General features: G+C 40.9%; 1 protein-coding gene across 33 annotated transcripts in view; it reads right to left on the bottom strand.

The window, feature by feature from the left end:
- TENM2 (teneurin transmembrane protein 2) overlaps positions 1-16,612 on the bottom strand; it is a 3,966,312-nt gene that overhangs the window by 539,802 nt on the left and 3,409,898 nt on the right. For 2 of the 33 annotated variants that reach the window (XM_078359072.1, XM_054252480.2), the window contains one exon: positions 3,285-3,543. The exons of the other annotated variants lie outside the window; for them this stretch is intronic. In XM_078359072.1, the coding sequence (XP_078215198.1) occupies positions 3,285-3,312 (28 nt within the window). In that variant the 5' untranslated portion in view covers positions 3,313-3,543. The remainder of the gene's footprint in view (positions 1-3,284; positions 3,544-16,612) is intronic. 33 annotated transcript variants of the gene reach the window in all.

The raw sequence follows: 16,612 nt of genomic DNA, 5'->3' as shown, positions 1-16,612 counted from the left end.
TGGGTAAATTACAGAGTACCCAGGAAACTGAATTCTCATCAAAGTTACTTCCAGCTGCACAGAAAGTCAGAAGGGCTGTGGAACTTCTATATTGATAACTCAGTGTGTCTGAACACTAAATCCACAGCCTCCCTGGACACTGCCTATTACATTAGATTCATGTTCCTTAGCTGGGTACAAATCCCATTTTGGTAAATAAAAGGTTGTCAGAAAGGGCTCCATGAGCAATAATGCTTGCTTTTGTTCATTCATTCATTCAGTAGGTATTTACTGAGCACCTCCTACATACTTGGTCTAGAACCAAGGTAACCTATTTATCTAAGGTAAATAGGATGCAGGAAGAGAGGGAGGGAGCCTTGTGTACATGAAGAGGAAGACCTCTTCCTCTTAAGACAGGGAACAGCAGCAGCAGAGGTCTTGAGCTGGGAGCATGTTCAGAATATTTGAGGGACACAGAGAAGTCCAGGGGTGCAACAACAAAAAAAGTGAGCTGAAGAGGAGGTCAGAGAAGAAGGTGAGTTCAAATGGTGGAGAGCCTTCCTGGTAAACATGAGAACCTTGGCTTCTATCTCCAGATAGGAAACCACTGAAGACAGGGCAGAGCTCAAGTGTCAGGCGCCCTCTGGCGGTTGTGCTGAGACCGCACTTACGAATGAAGGAGAATCCAGAAAAAGACCCAGCCCCAAGTTCAAGGATGGAGAGCGAATAGGGTACATTTCAGAAACAGAAAAAAGCCCAACACCACTGACTGCAGAATAGTGAGCAAGGGAGAGAGTGGCACTAGATGAGAGGGCTCAAGGGCCGAATCAGGCGGGCCTTCTGGATTGCATTCTGAATATAAGGAAAGTCACCAGGCAAGGATCTTTCAGTATAACAAGTCCAGGACCTTGGGCAAAGAATCGACTGCTGGGCACAGACTAAAAAATAGCCTTAGTTTTTTAAAATGCATGCCAATAGAGTTATAATGACCGAACACACAACCTCAGGTGTATTTAATGACAGTCTCGGTGATTATTGTGTTAAGTCCTCCAGGGATATAGAAATCTAACACGATCATTCTAGCTCCAAAGAGGGTTTTTGTTTTGTTTTGTTTTACTGTTGTTTGATTTTGAGACGGAGTCTCACTCTGTCGCCAGGCTGGAGTGCAGTGGCGCGATCTCAGTTCACTGCAGTCTACACCTCCTGGGTTCAAGCAATTCTCCTGCCTCAGCAGGGGAATCCTACTCATCCCAAGTAGCTGGGATTACAGGTGCCCTTCACCATGCCCTGAGAATTTGTGTATTTTTTAATAGAGACGGAGTTCTACCACGTTGGCCAGGCTGGTCTCGATCTCTTGACCTGGTAATCTGCCTGCCTCAGCCTCCCAAAGTGTTGGGATTACAAGCATGAGCCACCTTGTCCGGCCCAAAGAGGGTTTTTGTAGTTGGCTGCCTCATCTCACTCTCACCACCAATAAACTGCCTCATTTCCCTATGACTACCCATAATGAACAACGACATTTTCTGATATTTAGGAGAAAGAGACCTAACATACTTGAGAACTTAGTTTAAAAGTTTTGTTTGTTTGTTTGTTTGTTTTGAGATGGAGTCTCCCTCTGTCGCCAGGCTGGAATGCAGTGGCACCATCTCAGCTCACTGCAATCTTCGCCTCCCAGGTTCAAGCGATTCTCCTGCCTCAGCTTCCCAAGCAGCTGGGACAATTTCTATATAACTATCAATATAGATACATAGCATTTCCATTTTATATATTTCTATTTCTATATATCTACATCTGTATCTAAATCTATAGCCATATCTTTATCTATATTGATGTATCCATCCATCTTTCTATCTACCTACCTACCTTCCTATCTCTTGGAAAATGAGCAATATTTTATTCTGACCATAGCATCCTTTACATTAGAATGCCCAGTTTGATATGCTACAAGAACAGCTTATCTCTGATGGAGTTCAAAACCAAATATTAATGGCTAATCATGCAGCGAGCCACAGGCACATGCTTGCTGACACCAGTAATTGTCTGCTTGTAGGAGTCAGTGCCTGAGGGGAGGCAGAAGTGACTCAGTTGAGCTTCTCTAAGCGTGGCATGCAGGCTTTGGGTGACACATGCAGATTTATAGCTGGAAGTTGAGAGGGGAGATGTTCCACTAACCTCCACCAACCATCACAGACTCTGGGACAGAGCCTACTCAGCACCTTTGGAAGGTTTATTTCTACAGCATGAGTAGAGGAAGGAAATCGAGCTGAGGATTTCACGTCTGGGTTAATTTCACTTCAAAGCTAAAGAAGTAACAGCTAATGTTTTATAAAACAATTTGAAATAGGCTTTTCTGATTTTGGGGAGAATAATCTGGAATTTCTGTCAAATCGCATTGGAAATAGAAGGAGATAAAATAGAGTGGGCAGAATAATGAATTCCCAATAATGTGGATGTCCTAATCCCTGGGACTTGGGAATATGTTACTTTACACAGCAAAAGGGACTTCCCTGATGTGATTAAGGTTGAGGGCCCTGAGATGGGGAGAATATTTTGGATTATCCAAGTGAGTTTAAACTCATGCACATGCCCTTCTAAGTGGAGAAATTTTCCTGGCCATGGTCAGAGGGAAATGTGATGATGAAAGCCGGCTCAAAGAGAGGCTACACTGTGAAGATGGAGAAAGTGACCATGAACCAAGGAATAGAAACAGCGTCTTGAAGCTGGAACAAGCAAAGAAGGAGAACCTTTGCAACACGCACCAGAAACAGATGAAAACCAACCAACACCTTGATTTTAGCCCAGTGAAATCCAGTTGGACTTCTTACCCACAGAACTCTAAGATAATACATGTGTGTTGGCTTAAGCATCTATTTGTGGTAATCTGTTACGACAGCAATAGAAAAAAGAATACGTCAGGTTTTTAGTTGCATTCAACACAAAATTAAGCCACTCCAAAAAATACTCATCGTTTTTTTTTTTTTCAAGTGATGTGGTACATTTTTAAAAGCCTGTTTAATAATGATAGCCGATTCTATTAACTGACTTCTCTGCAAATGGAAATGGGGATTAGGTATAACATCAAGCTAATGAACGATTGAAGGACAAAAGGTCTTAAGGCTGCTAAATCCCTTAATATTGTAGTAAGTAGGATCAAAAGAGAGATGGGATATAAGTTTTCTTTTAGAAAATTAAGTAATTGGGCAATGAAAACGCAGGACTTTATTATGCTAAATACACACGCCTCTTCCCCACTACCCTGGCATCTGCAGAGATGACTGCAGCTTTCATTCCAGTACAACACTCACCCAACTTCCTCTTCTGCATAGTGCTCATCCCAGATCCTCTTCTGAGTAATACGTATCACATTCAAACAGTAATGAAGGGAAGCTAAAGCAGTGCAATATGTAAACAATAATAAATCGTCCCCTTCCTTCCTCTGGGCTTCTACTTGACTCAGATCTCTGATGTCGGTCCAATACCTCTATTTAAATTATGGTCTCACATTCAACGACAGAGTATATATTATTCTTGCTCCCTCTCGAATACATCTTCTAAGAAGAGGCACTGAAATAAATAAATGCGATATTTCAGAGAAAAACATGCAAGTGAAGAGAATCCTTTTACAAACACAGCAATCCGATGTGAGCATCTGCTGTAACTACTCACTTATAAACAGGGGTGGGGAGAATCACTTAAGTATCAACAATAAATTCCAGTACAGAGTGCCTACTAGGGAATAGGTTGTATTAGCATCCCAGCATATTGATGAGACATCAGACTCTTATCATTCTCGCTGTTACAGATGGTAGAAGGGAACTACGAACTAGAACATCCCTTGGTTTTACCACTGCCTGGACCACCCAGATGATACATTCTCTGTCAGCATGCAATCTTTTGTGCTTTCATAGTTTTTATATGCATGGCTAGGTTTTATGTTTAACTGCTTTTGTTTGTTTTTTGTTTTTAACAACTTAATGCCAACTAAGTCTACTCTTTTTCAAGTTGGTAACTAGTAATACCCCATCAAAAAAGTAATTAATATGACATACTAGATCAGTGTTTCCTGTGCTATGTTTTGTGGAATACTTGTAACTTACAAAGTTATTTCTTAGAAAACTGTTTTTGGAAATGCTTTTTATTTTTAAGTACTCAGAAACGTTCTATAATAAAGAAACCTATTTAAGTTTATTAGACACAGGGCTTCCTCAGTTTATTGGATCTCAGAACCTCCCTTCCCTAAGCCCCCCCACCTTTTCTTTTTACCCCACAGAAAATGTGTTATTATCCTTTTGCATGCAGTGGAGTGCAGTTTGGAACATATCATTCTACAGCAAGGGTTCTCAAGCTGGGTGCTTCCGACACCCTGGACCAGGTAATTACTTGTTGGGGGTGTCAGTGGTGGAGGTGCTGTCTTGGACAGTTCAGGGTATTTAGCCGCATCCCTGGATTCTACCCACTAGACGCCAGTAGCAGTCACTCACTTGTACAAAACAAAAATGTCTCCAGACGGAGCAAATATTCCTTGAGGTGACAAAATCACCACTGGTTGAGAACCACTGTTCTGAAGGATCTGCTCAGTCCTGGAGAAGACTCCATTGTAGGTACTTTATTGCAAATATTCTGGCTATTCAGATTTTACTTTCTTCTTGCCATTAGTCCTAACCCAAACATCTTGCACAGCTTAGGCTAGCTATTGTCTGTCATTCTGCACTCACTCTTGGTTCATCAAACAAGCACTTCACCTTTTCCTCCTTAGAAACACATCTTTTCCTGTGGAAAACCCATTCCAGCTGTTCAAAGCTTCCTTCTGGTCTCCAGGATCTCTGAACTCAAACCCTTAGGAGTTTTTCTCACATTCTAGTGTTGGTCTAAAAATCTCAATTCTTGTCACCAAAGAGCCATTTTCTTTATCTAGTCCTCTGTGCTATGTCATTGAAACCAGGGGTATAGACATAGAACAGACCTTGGTCCCATGGAGTCTTCACAAGTATGGAGGCTAATTCATTTCAAAAAGTGTTTTCGTTCTGAAATTTACCTTGAAAGTTTATGCATGATTTTAATAGGAATGGAATCTTCAACTTGACAAAGAATTTCCTTCTTCTCTTCTATTTTAACTATATTCCCAACCTGTCTTTGCTTTTTTGGGTAGACGTCTTTCTGTCCTTCTTTTATTTAAATGCAGAATAATGCTTCACATCCAGATGGATTGAGTTCATCAGGTTTAGTTGTATGCTTGAAAAACATAAAAACTAGAAACAATAATAAATACGTCTCCTGGGCATGCATGTCTTCAAGACTATGCTCAGTGCTTTACATAGTTTCCCTCCAATTCACACATAAACAGCTATGTCATCATTGTGCTGAGAAGGAAACAGGCTCAAAGAGGTTAAATGATATGTCAGAGGTCACCAAACTGGTAAATTCTTAAGAAAAGAAAAAAAAATCAAGCCAAACTGTTGACTCAAACAGGACTTTCTTAACTGAAGCCTGCTTCATTGTACTTAGAAATTGGCTTATTTTTAATTTGTATGAATCCTGATCTACAATATGACCTCAAAACCCATATTCTTTCCACTATACAATGGATAAAATAATTCAGATATCAAGTCTCACTTAACCTGTTTTGAACTATGTATTTGCCTTCGGCCCCCTTTAGTCCCAGAGGGTTCTTTAGGATCTGTGCTTTTCAATAGTACCAGTGGTTCATCGTGAACTTGTGCATCCCAGGAGATTTTTCACAGCACTTTCACGTACATTGTCTCCAGGGAGGCAGAGAGGACAGTGGTGATTACCCTGTTTTAGAGATGCAGACGCTGAGCTACAGAGAAGCTGTAACTTGCCCTGGTCACCAGCTCTTCTGTGAGTGGCCCAGAAACAGGACCCAATTTGTCAGACAATAAGCCAGCATATCCTTTTCTACACCACACAGCTTCAGGTGAGGTCCTCAGAGCGGGGCCAATTCCACAGCAACGGGATGGGGACTGGAGTCAATTATGAAGACATGGAAAACATTTATACAAAAATAAACGAGGTGATAGATCCCCTGAGTTTGACTTTGCAAAGGGAGTTGGAGTTCCCCAAGTCATGTTGGAGGAAGTCAGTAAGTCCCTTTGATTCTGGAAATAATGATGACAGTACAGCTAAAATCCAATTCGTATATGCGTGCTACGTATTCAGACTTCCAGAACAGCAGAGACCTTAAAAGATCACATATTTAAAATCAATCTCCTCTGGGAATTAGCAGTGTGAAAATCTCAAAAGGGAAGTCAGGGCATCTGACAAAGGTAGAACTATCAACTTCGAATTCAAACACTGTGATATTTTAGGAAAAGTTCTGCTTTGCCCAAACATTGCCTCTGGGGTAACACCTGTGAGCAAACAGGTACAGTTAGCCCCACAGAGATTATAGTCTGCATTTATTTTAATCAATCCCACTTTGCAGATTCAAAGACAGAGGTTCAGAGAGGTAAACCAAGGGCAGACAGCCTCTCAATGAAGCTTTGATTGTATTGAAGAGCTGATTCCAAAGGTCATGCTCTATTCCTTTGCTATAAGTCCTTCAACCAGAAAGGGAAAACACTGCTTATTCAAGAAGCCACAAGAAAACCCCATATTTTAAGCATTAATAAAATTTCAAAAGAGATGGATGGTATAAAAACTATAGCCTGCTAGCAAAAGTTAATAAGCATTCAAGGAAGCAAAGTATTCAGAGTATGAGGTGTCTATGTCCATCAAATCTTTCACATATGACCCAGGTTATTTTAAAACACTTGAGAACATGTTTGACTTATTTCTAAGTCATCTCATTTTGAGAACTTAAAAGGGAGGGGTCGGTTTATAGTTGAGGATGAAGCGTTAAAGTACTTAATTGAATGCCAAGGTCAAGAAAGCAGGATAGAGTGGCCTTGGTAGTGCTAGGAAGCACCAAAGTTGGCCGAGCGTACTAGCTCACTTCTGTAATCCCAGCACTTTGGGAGGCCAAGATGGGCAGATCACTTGAGGTCAGGAGTTCAAGGCCAGCCTGGCCAACATAGTGAAAACCCATTTCTATTAAACATACAAAAAATTAGCCAGTGCGGTAGTGCATGCCTGTAGTCTCAGCTACCAGGGAGGCTGAGTGCTTAGACCCCAGAGGTGGAGGGTGCAGTGAGCCGAGATTGAACCACTGCACTGCAGCAGTTTAGGGGACAGACCAAGACTGTCTCAAAAAACAAAAAAAAGGACCCAAAGTTGAGTAAACATGGCTTTATGTAAATTTTAATCACTTGAAATAGGTTATAAAAAGAACTTCAAACTGATTTTTTTTCCCATTCAGATTGCTGTATTATGGGCATTTTAATGCTTGTGTGAGAAAGTTTTTACCCAGCTCCCAAATACTACTGCTTAGTATTAATTTGGATTCCTAAGACTTGCATAAAGCAAAGTCTTCTATTTCATTTTTGGCTATTTTACTGGAAGCTGTAAAGCTCATTTTATTTATTAAAAACAAATAAAATGCAACATTGAAGCAACTCTCTGTGCTTCTTGACCTTGGCTCATTCTGCATTCCATTGGCCTCCCTACCCAAAGGCCACAATCTGGAAGGTATGTAAATATTAACAATAAAAGCCAATGAGTGAAGCTGCCGTTAATTCTAACTGACGTGAACCCATTGCTGATGAAAAATTGAATCTTGGTATAAACTCTCAGATGAAAGGCATGGGAATGATGCACATTTCACAGACACGACACAACACCGAGAACTGGGTGGTATTTGAGGAGATGAAAGCTGAAGTCGGCAGACTAGCAGATTGCGGGAGAAGGCATGCATGTTAAAGAGATACCTTCGGGTCCTTCAAAATACAGTTCTCCAGTCATCATCCACGCCCAGGTGACTTGTTTTCAAGCCTTCATGACAGGAGTCACTGTTTCCACTACAAAGGACCTCGTCACTGGGCTGAATGGGAGGCTGTGTTCCTCCGTGGCCTTGAAGAGCCTCAGGCTCCTGGTGCACACTGCGAGCTTCTTGTGGGTCTGCGCGGCGGTGGGAAGGATTATATCTTCATTCTAAACTCTACCGCTTTGAGTTATGGCAGCAAATAGAGTATGCCTAACTGCTGGGCTTCTACTTTCCCTCTTCTTAAAAGTCCTTTTTAAAACATGTTCAGTTGCTTAAAAAATAGAATTTGGTTAATCCCTAACAATGAAAACTTCTAAAATAACTGAATCCTCAAAATGAAAAATAACAGAATGCAATGGGAATATATTTTATATTCAGAAGCCCGCATGTTCTATATAAAATGAGACTCCAAAGAGGGAAGTTTTGAACCCACTACTCTGCTGCTTAAACTTTTTCTTCTGTCCTTTTGACTCCAAAGAAAATGTGACCTTATTATTTCCTCTGCATAAATGACACTATATGGAAAGGTATATGAAATTGATTGAGAAATTAAATTGGCTAAGTCTTCTTGTCCCCAGGAAATCCTGTCTCAATAATAATTTATCAACCTTGGTAGAATGCTGTTGAGCATATCTTTGTTCATAACCATAAAATCAAAACATCCCAGGGGTCAAGACAATTGAAAATAGTATTTTAATTCCATTGCTTTAAGCCCTTGAATGGCTCATTTTGGATTAAATGGGCTATCTGTAGCCCCTTCATCTGGGCCTCCACAGTAGCACATGCTACCTGCCTTCAGCTGAAGACTTATTAAAAAAATCCTCAAAGAAACCAGGTGGTCACTATTTTGTATAGATATTTCCTCCCCTGCTTGAATTTTAGGTTATTTTAACTAACCCTACTCTTTCTTCTAACACATAGTTTAAAATGTATCTCCTCTGGCCGATCATGCCAACACAGCTTCCCTCTTGGGATCTTTGCCTGAGCCCTCCCAATCATTGTCCATTGGTTATGTACTCCAGAGAAGCCATCATACTAAGTTTTCTGCCTCTTCCTTCTAAGACCAAGAGATTTTTGAGGTCAGAAGCTATGTCCTGTGTTTCTTGGGATCCTTTGGCCTCACACTAAAATCAGTATGAAGTAGATATTCTAAGCTCTATTAACAAGAAAGAGAGAGTATTCCATTTAGAGAACTTCCCCAAAAATGGGTAGAAGATTTTCAACTATCTACATCAGGGCTTCAGGCCTTCTGAGCTAACATTTGGAAACCGTTTCCTCATCTATGATGCATTTCCAGGCCCCACCAATCCTGGGGAGAAACGCTACAGTAGAGGGCTATGGAGATAGCCCCAGTGTTATAAGTTTTGGCACAGGGTCTGAATTGGAGATAAGCAAAAGACTGGGAAAATATCCTGAGAACCTCATAGGACTGGTGCTGGTAGACATTTCTTAAGTCTGACTAATAAATCCTTTCAGTAAGTTTGTATCTTTTGTTTGTCTGATTTTCTTAGAAAAGGCCATTTCTATTATTTGTTTATTGTTCAGGGACTTCCATGCCATTGGTTTTTTGGGCTACATGCTGGAAGCTTGGAGAATCCTGAACTCAGAGGCCTGGGAAGCCCAAGTGCATGCAAAATGAGAAGGCAAGATTCAATGGACCTGGGTAATTCAGCTAAGAGGTGCCACTCTCCCCGTGCTCTTGTTTCTAGAGACTTAGCAGAGCTCAGACCCAACAATGCCATTTTCAGTGCAGGAAACAAAGAACAGAAGAATAGAGAAGAGTTAAGATCTATAGGGAAGGGTAAAGCCACTCCCCAATCCATACGACTTCTTGCCCCAGCAGAAGAGGCAACTTTAAAACTCTCTTTCTTCAGTCTAGTGCAAAGAAAACGGCACCATGGGGGAAGTGCTAGAACATGAAAATCAAGATCCCTTCACAACAGAGTCAGAGGGAAATGTGTCGGAAAACACAGGGAAATCCCCACTTGTGATCACACTCCTGGCTATAAAGAAGGCTTTGTGAAGTGCTCAGCTCCATGTCCCTCACTTATTACAACATGGACAGCCTGAGTCAGAAGGCAAGGCTGAGGTGACCCTCACTTCTTTAGGGTTAAGCTTCAATGATTTGATATTTCTTCTATTCGGGCAGGTTATGAAAACTTCCATAGCTGGCACACAGGACTGTTCAATGATCTTGTAGAAAGATAAATCCAGACCTTGTGAGTAGAGATAGCATATTGTTAACAATGATGAACTATATAATAACCTCAAGCGTGTCATTACTGGGAATGCTGAAGGGGAAATGCGAAAATGAGAGCAAAGGAAGAAAAATTTTAGGTGCTAAAGATAAGAGAAAAAGGGCATCAGGTCTGTGTGTGTATGTGGGTGCAAAGATGCATGTAAGTGTGCATTGTACATGAATATCCATATGCATGTGTGTGCATGTGTGCTCACCAGGTTGTGTGCATATGTGTATAAACACATGTATGCATGTATGTCTGTGCTTGCACATGCACATGTATGTGACCATGGAGGTACACATGTATGTTTGTATCTGCATATGTACATGAGTGTGGTGGGGGGACTGCGCACACATGGTGCTTACATATGCAAATGCATGTGGTCAGCATTCATGGAGGTGCACCTGAGTTTGTGTGTGTGCATTGTATGTATGTACTTGTGTGTCTGATGTATGAGATCAGTACCCAGGCCCAAACTAGTGAAATGATTCACTAGGAAGATAGTACCAGCCAAGTTAAATAGGAAGCTGAAACGAGAGTGCTCTCAGCCAGCTTTGGCACAGAAACCCAAGGGGAGTACTACAGGATGGGAATTTCAAAAGGAGCTTCCCAATTTCTGGGCTGTTGACTTGGCACTTCTCTCCAGCGTTATATTTTAGAAGAGGGGAAAACAGAATCATCGTAGGGGGTAGGAAACATGGCAGAGGCTCAAAAAAATTAGTTCATTCTAATAAACAGGGATTATGAGCTGGCACACTCACTGAAAAATACAAATACTATTGTATCCTTTCCAAAATGCCATGAAAAATATAGTTGCGGATACACACTATACACATGCACATATGTATATACATATATGAATGGACGTTCACACACACATACAGCTGCACAAACTGTGAGCCCACCAGGCAGGAAAGTACTTTTGTCTGGGCTCTGGCTTGAGCTTGAGAGGTACAATCAGTTGCTTCGAGCAAGAAGATGCAAAAAACCCAGACCTAGTGTGATTCCAACATCTAATAAGGAAAACATGCACACACTAATACATATGGGTGTTTGTCGAAAGAAATATCCTGTCATTTTTGGGCAAGTAAACTCTTTTCTTCTCTAAACTTCTACTAAGGTAGAACATGGAAAAAAGGTGTTCCAATTTTCTAATGTCTGGATTCATGTTTTATTCCATATTCAAAAAAGTCTCCCTCAGTTACAGGCTTTGGTTTCCTGCTGATGTTTCAACCTTTACTGAAGCCATGCTTATATTTCTGAATAAGATCAGTACACAAAACCAATTCCTAAACCAAGAAAGAGATGGGTACCAGGGATCTCAGAGAGTTCTCTATAAAACAAAAAATGCAGCAAAACTTTTTTCTTTCTTTCTTTTTTTGAGACAGAGTCTCACTCTGTCACCAGGCGCCAGGCTGGAGTGCAGTGGTGCGACCTCAGCTCACTGCAACCTCCAGCTCCTGGGTTCAAGCAATTCTCCTGCCTCAGCCACCCAAGTAGCTGGGACTACAGGCGCGTGCCACCGCGCCCAGCTAATTTTTTTTGTATTTTTAGTAGAGACAGGGTTTCACCATGTTGGCCAGGATGGTCTCGATCTCTTGACCTCGTGATCCACCTGCCTCGGCCTCCCAAAGTGCTGGGACTACAGGATTGAGCCACCACACCCAGCCAAAGCAAAACTTTTTAACCAAGGGGATTGTGGCATGAATAGGAATTTTGTAAAATGACCAAGTTAGACAGCTACATTCTAGATAGATAGAAACATGATTCTAGGGAGAAAACTTGCTGTATTGTCTAAATTATAAGCTCCAGTTTGTTTTTCTCATGTTTTCATATTCACATTTCTGATCTCTGGATTAAATTGACATTTGTACATTTAATTTCCCCCAAACACTCTTATTTAAAAAAATCTCTTACAATTGATGACATCTTAAAACTTGTTAATGTAATATACAGTAAAATACCTCATTTTTAGAGATATTCATGAGTTTTGCCTTTCTTTACTTGTTAAAATTATTTTTCATCCAGTAATTCACTAACTAAGGCTTTAGAAATGGAAGTAAAGCATCATTTGGGGGCTAATTAAGATCAAGTTGATTGGAGCTTAACCTACTTTATCCTGTCCTGAGATAAAGATGAGCAAAGTCTAGCCCTTCTCATAGTTTATTTCAGGATGATGAATGCTCTGCTAACAAAGACAGTATTTTTCATAGATACGATAAGGATTAAAAATAAGTTTGAATTTGTACCGTGAATAAATTTTAAGCAATGTATTAAAAATAATTTGCAGGCAATTGATAGATCAAGGTTCAGCTGGTGGCAAGAAGAGAAACACCTGTTACTCTGAAATAAGAGTGAAGAGAGAAAAATGAGTGAAGATAGACAGAAATGGAGAGAGACGTCAACTTGCATGACCTTGATATTCAGAGGCACACTGCGAAGAGCAGGTGGCTGGTTGGGTCTAAGGGGATGTGTGCAGTGCAAAATAAGAAGGGGAGCTGATGGGAGAAGGGAAAGAAAAGATTGAGCAAAAGCACCAGTGCCTGGCTGAATTTTTCAGATATCACTGAATGGCTGCCCAGGAGCTGGCACAGAAGAACAGTGGGTTTTGTAAGGGATGTGATTGGCAAGGTGGGCGTTGTGAAAGGTCAGGGGACAAAGAGACTGAAGTCATTGTAAAGCAGATTGCTGGAAATATTGGCTTGGGGATCCAGGCCAAAAAGGATGGGAAGATTGACTAGCTGTAGAATGTGGACGGGCCAATAGGGTAGTGATATTGCCAAATGACTGCTTTTCCTGGTGGTGCAGTGAATTGGAATGAATGTCAAACATTGAAAACAGTTTTTCTGCACTGACTATCCCAAACATCCATACTTAACATATGAGAGTTATCCTTGGTGCCTTCTCCTGTATTCCCTGAAGCTAGTCAATCTCCTAGCCTGGCTAATTTCATCTTCCACCTATTTCTAACCTGTATTCCTTCCTGTTCATAGCTATTGTTATTGGATTGGTGGTTGATTACTAAAGTGTGTCATCAGACTTGGATTTGAATACTGCCTTATTTCCTTGTTAGTTTTGAACTTTCATCCAGGTAATTCAGACCTCTGAGCCAGTTTTCTCACCAAAAGACCAGTACCTGGCTTCCTAGGCCTCTGGGGATTGAGTAAGATGATTCATGTAAAATGCCTAGCACAGGGAAGACATGTTAACGACTACCTGTTGAATTCATGAATAACTGATAGGTGTATTGTTACTATTTCTGCTTTAATTAGATCTCCATCATCTTTGCCCTAGATTACCACAGTAACTACTTAACTAGTCTCCCTGTGTCCCAGCTTGTCTTCATCTTAAATCTGTTTGATGCATTTCTATAATACCACAGTGATCTGTAGAAGATACAAGTTTGACTGTGTCATTCCTTTGCTTAAAACATTTCAATGGTTTCCCTGTGCCCTCAGGTTAACGTCTGGGTTTATTAACCTGGCCAAAGAGGCTCTTTAAAATCTGCCATTTCCTCTTTCCCTACTGCTTTCCTATTTTTACTTCCTAATTTATGTCATGACAAGTCTGGGCTGACCCTTTCCGGAAGACACCATACTATTTCTTATTGTCATGCCTCCATTCAGATGATCCCTTCTGCCTTGAATGGTCTGCTGTCTTGTCCTTCACCTGGCTACTTCCTATTCAGCCTTTCACAGCCAGCTCAGGCACTTGTTCCTCTGGGAAGACTTTCTGTCATTTTCCTTTCCTACATTACGTAAGTGTTCCCAGGGTTCCTCTTCCCACTGGATATAAGAGTGTGACTTGTGTGTGTGTGTGTGTGTGTGTGTGTTTCCCCCATGAAATCAAAAGTCACCTAAAAATATGAGCTACTAGGCTGGGTGTGGTCATTCACACCTGTAATCCCAGCACTTTGGGATGCTGAGGCAGGTGGATCACCTGATGTCAGGAGTTTGAGACCAGCCTGGCCAACATGGTGAAACCTTGTGTCTACTAAAAATACAAAAATTAGCCGGGTGTGGTGGTGGACCCTTGTAATCCCAGCTGCTCTGGAGGCTGTGGCAGGAGGATTGCTTGAAACCGGGAGTTGGAGGTGACAGTGAGCTAAGATTGTGCCACTGCATTCCAGCCTGGGTGACAGAGTGACATTCTATCTCACACAAAAAATTTTTTAAAATGGGCTACAGTTCCTCATGTAGTTCATGTCAAATAGTATGTATTCACTGAATATGTGTGTGTGCATGCATGTGTATACATGTATGTGTGTGTACATATGTATACACCCATAAATCACCATAGAGTTAAACAGAACCCAGTGGAAAATGTTAACAACATGCTTCTTCTCATAGAGTGATTGTTACTGGTAAATTTTAGGTGCAAAGGAAGTTAAATTATTACTTGTCTTTCTTCCTTTGTTTATCTACCTTTTAAAGTCTCTTCTACCATCACTAACAGATCTTTTGGGGGTAGTGCCTGATTTATAATGATTCCCAACTTACCCATAAGTTTGAGATCCCAACAGCCTCACTTCTTATTCCATAACTTTGCTCTCTTTTCTAGAATTTTTAGACCTAATGTAGAGTTTGATCAAGTTAAAAACACAGTCTCCCTCTCTCCCCTTCTCTCTCCTTCTCCCTCCTTCTCCCTCTCCTTCTTGCTTTCCCTCTCACTTGCTCTCTCATTCTTGCTTTTGATTTTGGTCTCATTTTTTGAAACACTCCCCAGAATCAGAGCCATTTTCTTGAACAGACAAAAACTTTGCAAAACTTTGGGGTATCGAGGCCATGTTCTTCCATGTAGCCTATAGATCAAGAAATGTGGGTCTGAAGAGAGAGGAGATTGAGGACGATATGCAGAGACAAAGCTCTCCCGAGTCAGAGACAAAGAATCTGTCCTAAATGTCATTCTCCATTCCTTCCTGCGGCCCTGTTGCAAGAGCAGCTACCAATTGGACTGAGTTCGTGGACCGCCACCACCTCTTCTTCTGACTTTCACTCTAGTTTTACTGTTATAAGTGTTGTGGACATTGGAGCTAAGTATATATTTGTACTCTACAAAGAATACCCAGCTGTCAGGGAAGAGACAACACGTTTAGAATCCAAAATGGCCTGGATGCACTGAAGGGATTACATGAAATGAAATTCAAATAAGATAGATACAAAAAATTACACATAGGGAAGGAGAAATAAATTCTATAAAAACTAAATAGAAAAGTGCTGGTGAGAAAATTAGAGTAAAAGATCAAATAACCCGGGGATAAGAGAAGACCACGTGGTGAACTCAGCTTGGAAGAGACAGGACTACAAAGCAGGAAGCCGATGCATTGGAGGATGCGTGCAGCTGCGAGTGGCATTGGGGAGAAGTGTCCCCTGTCTGCCTACCACTGAGACTTCCACCAGAGCTCTGGCATAGTTTCTATGACTACTTGGATTTAGAGGCTGACTGTCATTATCAGGAAGGACTGTGTTGGAGAGATGGTTTGAGGCATCTGTCTTATTTATGCAGAGGGGAGGGAAGTGCTAGACTTGCCCATTTCATAAAAGAGAAAGAATGCTTTGGGGAGGCTTCTTACCACACATAACAATATAGGTTTGTCCAGAAAGAGAAATGGTGTTTTTGCTACCTTATATTTACAATCTATTATATACTTCCATTGTGCTTTATGTTTTTTATAAAAAAAACCTTAACACATATAGTATTAAGTCAATTAGAGCAAACAACCCCACTTCTGTCGCACTGTATGGTAAAAGTATATTTCTTGTTCACTGATGGCAATGCAGGGTGGCAGGCAGAGGTGGGGGGCTAGGGGGAGGCCTCAAACCCAAACAGTCATTTAGGGACTTAGGCTCCTCCTTGTGGCTGCTCTCTCCTCAGTCCTCTACCCAAGTCTCTTCATCCCTTCAGCCAGTGAATGGAGAAATAGAACTGGGACTCATATGTGGAAAGATTTATTTTCCATGTCTGCAAGTGATGAATGCCATTTCCACGTATGCATCTATCTCATAGGCTAGAACGCAGGAATATGGCCATGTCTAGCTTCAAGAGAAGTTGAAATTGTAGTCCAGCTGCCTTGTTTGCCTGAGAAATAAGGGAATAATTTTGTGGGCAACTATACAGTATCTGCCATCTATACTGTGCAGTTTCACCCAAGCAGTGATACTCTCAATATGAGAAGTGCATATATTATTATGATAATACAGTATATTTGTATATAAGTATATATATATAATATGGCCTATCTATCATCTATCTATCTATCTATCTATCTATCTATCTATCTATCTATCTATTTATCTATCTATCTACTTATCACCACCACCTTCTTCCCTGTAGCATACACTCTTCAGTTGTGATAACTCTTCCTTGTACTGAGTCCAGATGTCATGACATTATAATCTTCTTAACTCAGCATCTTAGGCAACTACTACCAATCAATAGGAATCTGAATTTGAGATAAGATCTATTTGTCTATACAACCCTGGACCATCTCTTAATATCAATGAATTTAAATATA

Source organism: Callithrix jacchus, chromosome 2 (assembly GCF_049354715.1).
Source record: "Callithrix jacchus isolate 240 chromosome 2, calJac240_pri, whole genome shotgun sequence".
NCBI classification, from domain to species: domain Eukaryota; kingdom Metazoa; phylum Chordata; class Mammalia; order Primates; family Cebidae; genus Callithrix; species Callithrix jacchus.
The sequence above is the reverse complement of the archived record's forward strand: the minus strand, read 5'-3'. Positions and strand labels throughout refer to the sequence as shown.